Source organism: Pinus tabuliformis, chromosome 8 (genome assembly GCF_031772625.1).
Source record: "Pinus tabuliformis cultivar Carrire ecotype Pingquan chromosome 8, CPIR1, whole genome shotgun sequence".
In the NCBI taxonomy this organism is placed as follows: Eukaryota; Viridiplantae; Streptophyta; class Pinopsida; order Pinales; family Pinaceae; genus Pinus; species Pinus tabuliformis.
Window position 1 is genome coordinate 1,777,928,886 of NC_142294.1, and position 10,028 is coordinate 1,777,938,913.

A 10,028-nucleotide genomic window follows, 5' to 3' on the forward strand; every position below is an offset into this window, starting at 1 on the left:
GATGAGGTGGCGAGTTACCACCATGATGATAGGAGATATTATGGAATGACAATTAAGCGGGGAGCGGTTATTATGACACAATAAGGATGAATTACCGGCAATGATTGTGGAATACTGGAGGGACATTTGTTTATAAAATCAGGACTTAGGCAGGCGAGATGTGAAATGGATGATTATGATGATCAGATGATAGATCTCGAGGCATGCTTCAAAATGATTAACACTTAACTACTCATCAGTAAAATTCAAGAAAAAACAAGCGCATACCTCAACCACTTAAGTGATTTGTCATCGAGTGTGAGCTCCATGTGTTTGAACAATGCCCCCTGCGATTGCATGCGTGGTGCCCAGATTCTGTAAGGTTGACATGCTATGCCTTGGTGGATAGAATACTGATTATATGAACCTATTCTTTAATTCTGAGCGAATTGATAGTCCCAAGCATTCCTCGACTGCATATCAGACAGGCCTGGATTTACACAAACGAATGTTGCAAGGTGGTCTCGTGTGTGTGTTTTGGCAATAGCTGAGGGATTGTAGGACCCTCCTTTAAGCAAGCTCCCGGGCCCATATGTGCAATATGAGACACGTTCTTGGATAGAGTAAAGCACAGAAGCCTTTATGACATAAAAGTATTCTGATCAGCCAAAAACACAGTCAATAGAATTAGGTAGCACCAGATTCTGAGATTCACACAAAAAACACTTGGAATGAACATAGTGTAGTGTATAGTTCAACTGCCACCCTCCCGAAATCTCCAACTTGCATATCATAGACCAGATTGCTTGTTATCTCGATAAAGAACTGCTTACCATCCATGGATTTTAACTAGGCCTGGAATGGTGACTGCCTGGGGCATTTCTTTTTAGGGAGTTGGAAATGGCCAGAAAGAGAGCTCCAGGGGGGGTTCTTTTCTGTAGTTATTCCTTTGGGCCTGGAAAAAGAATAATTCTCAGCCCAAAGGATCCCTATACTACTACTACCTTATTATTTTAACGAGCCTAAAGTAGTTAGTGCTCGAGGCATTCTTATTTAGAGAGTCTGAATTGCCCAAAGTAAACTCCACAAGTTTCCTTTCCGTAATCATTTCCTTGAGCCCAGAAAAGAACAATTATGTACTCAAGGAATCCCTAGACTACTGGCGGTCCATTTCATTTACGAGCCTGGATTATATATATATAGATATATATATATATATATATATATATATATATATATATATACATAAAATAGATAAAAATTAATTAACTGAACCAGCAAGGGGCTGGTCCTTTGCATGAATTAGCTCCAATCCTGGGTCCTTTTGAATTTCCTGCAAAAACTGATCACGTGAGAGTGGCTTATGATAAACTTTAAGCCGATGACCATTTACCACAAAAGAAGTCTTGTCATTATCAATAGTACAGATGCGAACTGAGCCATTATCAAAAACTTCAATTACCTCATATGGTCCCAACCATCTGGTAGAAAATTTACCTTTGAAGTGCTTAAACTTACTATCGTATAATAAGGCCCAGTCGCCTGGATGGAATACTTTCTTCTTAATGAATTTATCATGCCATCGAGCTCTTTGGTTCTATACTAATGCAGTTCGGTGGTAGGCATCTTGTCAGATTTCATCTAGCTCATTCAATTGCATCAATCTTTGCTCTTGAGCCTCATTTAAATTCATGCCTAATTGAATAGTTGTTCTAAATGTTTTTACCTGAAATTCAATGGGAAAAAGTACTTGTTTACCATAGACTAGCTCATAGGGAGTATGCCCAGTTACATTCCTCCACATATTCAGTAAGCCCAAAGTGCCTCTGGTAACTTTTCCGCCCAATCTCTGTGATGCAGTTGGATTGTCTTTGTGAGGATGGATTCCAACACCTTATTCATGGACTCCACTTGCCCATTAGCTTGGGGGTCGTAAGGAGTTAGTTTGTGGTGCTTCACTTGGTATTGTTTTGTAAGTGCCTTGACCAGATTTGATGTAAATTGGGTTCCTTGGTCCGTGACAATTTCCCATGGGACCCCAAATCTTGTAAATATGTCCTCAAACAAAAATTATACTACTGCCTTTTCCGTGGCAGCGTATAATGCCTTAGCCTCCACCCACTTGGTGGCATAATCAATACAAACCAAAATATATTTTTTCTTATTTGACATTGGGGAGATGGGCCCTACGAAGTCCAATGCCCACTTCTCAAAGGGTTCAATAGAAATTTGCAAGTGAAGGGGCATTTCATTGGAGGCCACTGACCTCCCCATTCTTTGGCAAGCGTCACAACTTAAAACAAACTTCTTGGCATCCTTGAAGAGCATAGGCCAATAGTATCCGGTGCGGAGAACTTTATATGTCATCCTTTTATCGGAAAAATGGCCGCCACAAGGCTCATTATGACTGGCGCTTAGTATGTCATGCATTTCGTCTTCCCACACACATCGCCTTATAATCAAGTCTGGCCCTGTATAGAATAGATCTCCCTCAATCCATGAGTAACTCGCACTGCGTTGCACTATGTTATGCCTTTCCCGAGTCGACATGTTCTGAGGTAGTTTTCCTGATACCAAATAATTGGCAACATCAGTGAACCAAGGAGTAATGGTAGAAATGGAAAATAGATCTTCATCTGGGAATTCATCAGGCACTGGCATTGGCATGCTTCCCTGCGTAAGATTTAAACGAGATAAAAAGTCAGCTGCCAAATTATCCCTTCCAGGCCTATCAATTATAGTTATGTTAAATTCTTGTAAAAGCAACAACCATCTAGTTATCCTACCATTAGTAATTGGTTTATTCATTAAAAATCTAACAGCAGAATGATCTGTATGGACAAATGTCTCATAACCAGTAATATAATGTCTAAACTTCCCTATGGCATGTACAACTGCTAATAGCTCTTTTTCAGTGACTGTATAATTTAATTCAGCGGGAGAGAGATTTTTGCTAACAAAGTAAATGGCATAGGGAAAGTTATCCTCCCTTTGTCCCAAAACTACTCCCAGTGCGGTATCTGAAGCATCTGTACAAATGTGAAAGGGTAAGGACTAGTTTGGTCCTCTTAGCACTAGAGTTGTAGACAATTTTTCCTTCAGTACCTGAAAAGCCTGTTGACAATCAACATTCCATACAAAGTCAGCATCTTTAATTAACAATTTAAATAATGGTGTTGCTATTCTAGTGAAATTTTCAATGAATCTTTGATAATATCCTGCATGCCCTAGAAAAATTCTTACCTCCTTTTGCGAGCTCAGAATAGGGATACATGAAATTACCTCGATTTTTTCCGGATCGACTTGAATTCCATCAAATGATACATGGTGGCCTAGAACAATTCCCTTAGTTTGCATCATCCTACATTTATCACTACTAAGGGCCAGGTCGGCTTCTTGACAACGGATCAATACCTTTTCTAGATTCTCCAAGGCTTGCGGGAAATCATCCCCATAGACTGTGAAGTCGTCCATATAGACTTCCACATAGTCATGGATTAGGTCAGAAAAGATAGCAAGCACAACTCTCTGGAAGGTGGCAGGGGCGTTACAGAGACCGAAGGGAAGGACTTTATATGCATAAGTACCCCATGGGCATGTAAAGGTAGTCTTTTCCTGGTCCTCTTCAACTATTTGTATTTGATTGTATCCACTATAACCATCTAGAAAAGAAAAATATTTCTTACCTGAGAGTGTGTCGAGAACTTGATCGATAAAAGGCAATGGAAAATAATCGCGCAGTGTGGCCTTGTTTAATTCTCTATAGTCGACACAGATTCACCATTTTCCATTCTTCTTTGGGACTACTACCAAAGGTGACACCCACTTGCTATCAGAAATGGGGTAAATGAAATCTGCGGCCAAAAGTTTCTGAAGCTCATCTTTAACAATATCTTTTAATGCGGGGTTCATTCGCCTCTGGGGTTGCCGAATAGGTCTCATTTCTTCGTTTGTGTAGATATGATGGATGCAAGTGTCTAGATGTATACCTCTCATATCCAAGTAATCCCATGCAAATGCTCTGGTTTGTTCACGAACCATGCTCATCAACTGTTGTCTTTGTTCTGCAGTCAATCCTGTGCCAATATGTAGAATTTTCCCTTCAAATATTTCCACAGGTTCTGTGGTGAGCTCGTGGCTTTCCTCCATGGTGGAAAATGAGGCAAAGATGGTTGGATGGCAGGTTTCCTGAAACTCATCACTAAACACATGCTGATAACCATTAAACGAGATGGGATAATTGATGCAAGAACTATCAGCTAGAAACTGCTGCAAAACATGCTCGTCAGAGTGTTCCTGGAGACCTCTAGACTGTTCTAATGTTAATAATGGAAACATGCAGTCTTCATTTCCATAAGGATTTTCGAGCCATACTGGTACTTCGGCAGTTGTTTGAGCAGGTGGAAAGATGGACAATGTTTGATTGTGAGATCCATTTGAAATGGTCATTTCCCCATTTCTGCATCCAATGACGATGTCTGCAGTTGCCAGCCATGGCCTTCCCAGGACCACAGGGTGTCCAGGTCTAGAGGTTTTTGGAGAAATGACTACAAATTCTATAGGATATTTCCAGGAGGAAATAGTGACTACTATATCTTCCAAGGATCCTATTGGTTTGACAACGGATTTATCTACCATCTCTAAAAGGATAGGGGTGGTTTTCAATCCAGGCAGTTGTAGTGATGTCATTGTTTCGTAAGTCATTGCATTTATTGTAGCCCCTAAATCTACAAGAGTATTTGGCAGAAGCACTCCATTTATTTCGATAGTGACGATGGGATTTCCAGGGTCACTGTATTTGGCAGGCATGTCTGAAATCATCGTGGACATTTGACTCATAATTTTGACATTCTGGTTTTTATGCCCTTTTCTCCCTGGTTTCTTGATGCAGAGATCCTTGACAATTTTAGTGTATATAGGGATGTCTTGGATTGCTTGTAAAAGTGGTATTTTAATACAAACATTCCTAAGCTCATTTTCCAGGTCATATTCAAGCAGGACCTCTTCTTTCCTTACTATTAGTCTCTCCAAGTATGGTGGTTCAGTTAATTCTTCTTTCATTGTTTGTTGTTTTTCATTTTGTAATTGTTTTTTGGATGACGAGGAGGGCACCTCTTCTTCAATAACCACAGCCGATTTTCCTTTATTAACTGTTTTCCCTGATCATAACTGAATTTTGTTCATAGGGATGGCCGTAATCATGTATGTCGGAAAGGGCTGGATATCTATGTTTTGCACCGGTTGAGGTGTCCTATTGTGATTTGGGTTAGGTACAGGTTGTGCAGGCAGTAGTGTAGGTCGTGGAGGGTTTATATTAGTTGGTGCCTACGGGGGTGATGTGTTAGTAGGCACAGGTAGAAATTGATTTAGAGGGGATGGAAATTGCGTAGGTTGTTGGTACATATTAGGATTATACGCCTGCTGATAGGTTTGCATGGTTGGATTGTATGAAGTACTTGGCATATTTGGATAAGGCATGTAGAATTGGGATTGAGGTTGATAGCTGGTGGTATAAGGGCTCGTTCTCCAATTCTAGTTCCAGGCAGTACTTTGAGCACCCCAAGGGGGGTAGGATGCAGGAAAGGTCCAAGGCTGGGTTTGGCTATACCCTTGAAAATTTGGGTCTGGGAGTGCACTCTGACTCTGACCTCTCCAGGTGGGTCTCTTGGCTGGCTGAGCTTGGTCAAGGGTTTCGGTATTGCCTTTGTAAATGGCCTGAAGACCAGGAAGTGATGGGAACTTCTCGGTTTGGTGCTCTAGAGTGCAGATTCCACAGACTTCTATAGAATTCAGAGGACATTCCCTCTCTGCATGTTTCTGTCTACACTTGGGACAAAAGACTGCCATAGCTGCCTTTTCGGCCTCATGCTTTTGGTTGACTTTCATGGTGTCAAGCTGGTTGCTGATTGTATTTAAGATGTCAGTTTTGAAATTTTCTAATAGGTTTCCCAGTTCAACCCTAGTGACAGTATTAGCCGCAGCTTTCTTCTGCACATAGTCTCAAGAATTGTCTCTAAGCTCACAAAGCTTTTTACCTACTTTAGCTTGGCTCCTAGAGTAGGTGCGACAAAGGTCAATGACTTCAGCAAAGGATTTCTTGTAAATGTCCCCACCACTAAGCAAGTTTAATGTCTCTATACAGTCATCTCTTAACCCTCTTAAGAACATTGTTCTGATGATTTTTAAATCTAGGGTATTTCCACGAGATTTATGAAAGTTGTATAGGAACCTCTCAAGATACTCCTCTAGGTTTTCATCTTCAGTTTGTTGCATCCTAAGGATATCACTGATGTCCCTACTCTTACAGAAGTCTTGATATTTTTTAAGAAAGGTTGACCTCATGTCATCCCATGTGTATATGGTATGCTGCCCTAGACTCATGAACCACCTAAGGGCTGCGTCTTTTAATGTGGCGGGAAACAATTTGAGTTTGTGTGCATCGTCATAATAGTTATAGCTATGACATAAGATATCGAACTTGAAAAGGAAAGCATTGGGATCTTCAGATGATTTACTGTAGAATAGTGGTAGAGATGCCATCGGAATGTTCTTCATATTAATGTTGCGAGTTACATCCAGGATAGGGAACCCGAAAGTAACTTCTTCCTCTTCTTCTTCCTGGTTTCCCCCAAGTAGGTTAACATTCCTTCTAGGGCCTTCTCCTTCCTCTTGGTGCTCGTCATTGTGTCTACCTTCACCCCTTGCATGCTCCATATTTGCGATAGGTACCCACTGGGGTTTGTTGATTAGGGTGTGGATCTGGGGTGTTGGAACACGATAGATATTGGTTGACTGCTCGTCCACAAGGTCTGGTTGTTCCACTAGTTCTTCTACTGGGTTGTCAAAGATAATTTCCTGAATGATCCTTCCTTCTTGATCAAATAATTCCCGATCTAAAACCACGTTGGCATCAACACTTCCTCCTTCTTGTCTTAGACCTGCATATCAATTAGCAGTAGTTAAAATAGGTATATTGACTAATCCAAAAGTTGTAGGAAATTTAGAATTTGAAATAAATCTACCTTTGTTGTCCCTAGGTCTACCTATACTCTTATGCATAAAGATGAAGGAAATAGAAATTCAAGAACAAACAGTGATCGGTCAAACTTTGGAGCAACCCCACAAAAGTGGATGCGTGGCTCTTCACTCACATCTTACCGTACTCTCTCCGCCCTCTGACAATTCTGCAGGTTCTTGAAACTAAAATGACAAAGATTACCTGAATAAGAAATGGCAATTTCCCCGGCAACGACGCCAAAATGTTGAGAGATTAATTTGTCAGATTAAATCCCTTAAGATTAATTGTCAACCCGAGGTTCGTAAGCACGAATTGCCTTGCACTTCCTCTGTTCAGGCTATGTCAGAGTTTAATGTTTTCCTTATTAATGATTTATGAAAGAAATACTTGCAAATATTATCGTCTAATGAGCAAACCCAACAATCAAATCTTACCTAAAATCTTCACAAATCCCAATATTCAAATCTGCACTTAACTGAATATTCCTAGTAAAAATGAACTTCTATTCACACCAAACCCTAATCAAACTTTGCATGTTGGTACCAAACTTTATAAAAAATCACTCAATCGTTTTCAACAAGCATTCTATAATGACAATTCTTTGAAAGAAATCAAACAACCCTATGATAATCACCACTCAGCTTATTAAACTATTGATGCCATAATCATTCGTTACTAGAGAAAATAATGATAACTAATCTATAACAATCCAATTACTAATTCAACAAGTGATCTATCCTGTTAATGCTTCAATCAACCAATTATTTTGTACTTAAGGGTTTATGTCCAAATCAAGGTTTAGGGTTCAAGTACCAATTGGAAGAATTACTCTATTTTGCTTTATCTTGTTGTTTTGTATTCAATGGATCACTTACAAAATTCTAATAAATGAAAGCAACTATGATACTTATCTCACTTAATGCTCAGCTATCAGTCCTAAGACTATACCTAATTCTATACTACAATCAAATAAATCCCTACCTCTTGCTGCTATAAGTCATAAAAATGATTTATTCATGGAGAAAACACCCGAATATATGAACCGAGAATGAATTCATTCAAAGTAGACTGCCTTTTTGCACAAAAGTGAGGATGATCGTTTCGATTTACCACTGGTGTTAGCAATTAAATGAACAGAGAAGATAGATGGTAACTATGGAATGGTTCTTTTGAAAACGTCCCTGTAATGTTTATAACAGTTTATAATGCATCAAACCGCAATAAAACAAGTCAGTTAATTATTTGTGCAACCCATACATTCTTGTATTCAAACTATCAATTCAACAATTCAATTGATTTCATTAAGTGTTTCGAATGATCTAGCTATTTTCATCCTAATTTCAAATGCCTCTGTAACACTATAATTGGGATTAACTTAAATCGATTCTCACCAATAAAACAGAGGTTAATTTAGGGGAAGGGGACAAAGCCGGTTTGATTCAATCGAAATCATTCTTCATCTATAACTACTCAAAAGATTCAGGGCTCAGACATTCACTACGGGTGAAAATCCAAATATATTGATGACTATGCAATGCGTTCCAAGCGAAGGCGACAAATGACGGGATGGCACTGGTTCGAAGGGCACGGTATCACACTGAAATTAAATTGCAACTTAGAAAATGACAAAGACTCTGCAAGCATAACCAATAATTAGCCAACCAAATAATAATTCACACAACAGAATTGTAAATGAAAAGGAGATTAAGAAAATCTACGATTGCAGTGTCACTGCTGTTTCAAATACAAACAATCCTGGATGGGTGGGCCCGGCCACACCTAGGGTTGGATAACTTACAGTAGATTAAACAATTCGATGCACAGTTAAAACATAAACTTCATTCCATCAATGCATTTGAAACCGCTTCAGAACAATAGCATTACGATTGTATTCAAACTGGTTCGATCATACATCAAAATTGCTTCATAAGTTTAGTGCCACAGTGCTACGGTCTACCCTTTAACATATTACATTCAATCACCTTTATAGGCATTTACTAACAGTTAAACATAAACTAAAAATAACGAGTGAATCTGCATTACTCCTTTCAGGTGAGTTGGTTCAAACAGGCATCTCGAATTGGTCTATCCTTCGTAACCAATTCCCAATTTTTTATATGCTGCAATCAAGGGAAATCGAGCGAGGATCTCAAGATCATGATGCGTGCTACTATTGGTTGGGCCCTCTCGTCTTCCAGAACATGCTGCAACCTTATCCATTTCGTTACTTAAGCGCCCATCTGCATATAACCCTTGAGTACCAAAGTAGAAGGTCTTCATGCATCAACTACTCCTTCTGGGGATCAACTTGCACATTCTACTGAGAGTCTACACTAGATAGTAATAATAATAAGTTAGTTTAAGAATATGCCACTTGTATTTACTTAAATCGACCAATAATTAGCTAAATGCAACCATGAGAAGGTTTACCTCAAGTGGAGAGTAGAGATAGGATTAGGATAGTGATTTAGCAGAGAAATGGGTTCCATGGTAACAAAAAGGGCAAAATGGGAATTAAATCTGACAGTAATAAGAACAAAACTGAGGATCAACAAGCACCATATCATTTAGTTTTTTAAAATGTGTAGCTAAAATTACCATAAAACAATAGGAAGAATAACTCTCTTAAAGGGAGAACTTATCATAACTACAAAGTATTTTACAATTCCAAACAAAAAGTGGAACAAATGTGCCAGGATGAGAAGTATGTGAAGACCAATGAAATCGTTGATAAGGAAACAAAAAGAAAACAAGAGATAGAGGTTTTTGTGGATTTAGGGAACAAGGAATATGCTTCAATGTCTTATCAATAATGGATGTACACTATTATCATTTGCGGTGAAGAGAGGCACAAGTGATTTGAGTGTTTTTTTTTGGAGAATGTACATGGGAATTTTATCACAACAATCAAGTAGGGCACCCTTTTTAAGGTTAAAAGGATTTGAAAAAGTATATTTTTCTACAATGAATCCTTTTTATGAACGTGCAAAGAATGATATTCAATGTCTTTTATGTTTTCAATTCTTTTCAA

General features: G+C 38.9%; 1 protein-coding gene across 1 annotated transcript; it reads right to left on the reverse strand.

Moving 5' to 3' along the window:
• Window positions 1-413: 413 nt before the first annotated feature.
• Window positions 414-5,040, reverse strand: LOC149243301 (uncharacterized). The gene is made up of 6 exons (XM_089371172.1): window positions 3,806-5,040; window positions 3,394-3,631; window positions 3,085-3,093; window positions 2,246-2,652; window positions 1,255-1,460; window positions 414-637 (listed from the first exon to the last, which is right to left on the reverse strand). Exons 1-6 carry the CDS (start codon window positions 5,038-5,040, stop codon window positions 414-416), a joined length of 2,319 nt encoding a protein of 772 aa, XP_089227298.1.
• Between the last annotated feature and the right edge of the window lie 4,988 nt (window positions 5,041-10,028).

Bases quoted from the DNA above. Each gene is read 5' to 3' on its own strand.
- LOC149243301 (XM_089371172.1), bottom strand. From the start codon at position 5,040: ATGAAAGAAGAATTAACTGAACCACCATACTTGGAGAGACTAATAGTA. The intron at 3,632-3,805 runs GTGGGTGTCACC...AGATGGTTATAG, and splicing joins TACCCCATTTCTGATAGCAA to TGGATACAATCAAATACAAA. The intron at 638-1,254 runs GTTCAGTTAATT...TTGGCTGATCAG, and splicing joins AAAGGACCAGCCCCTTGCTG to AATACTTTTATGTCATAAAG.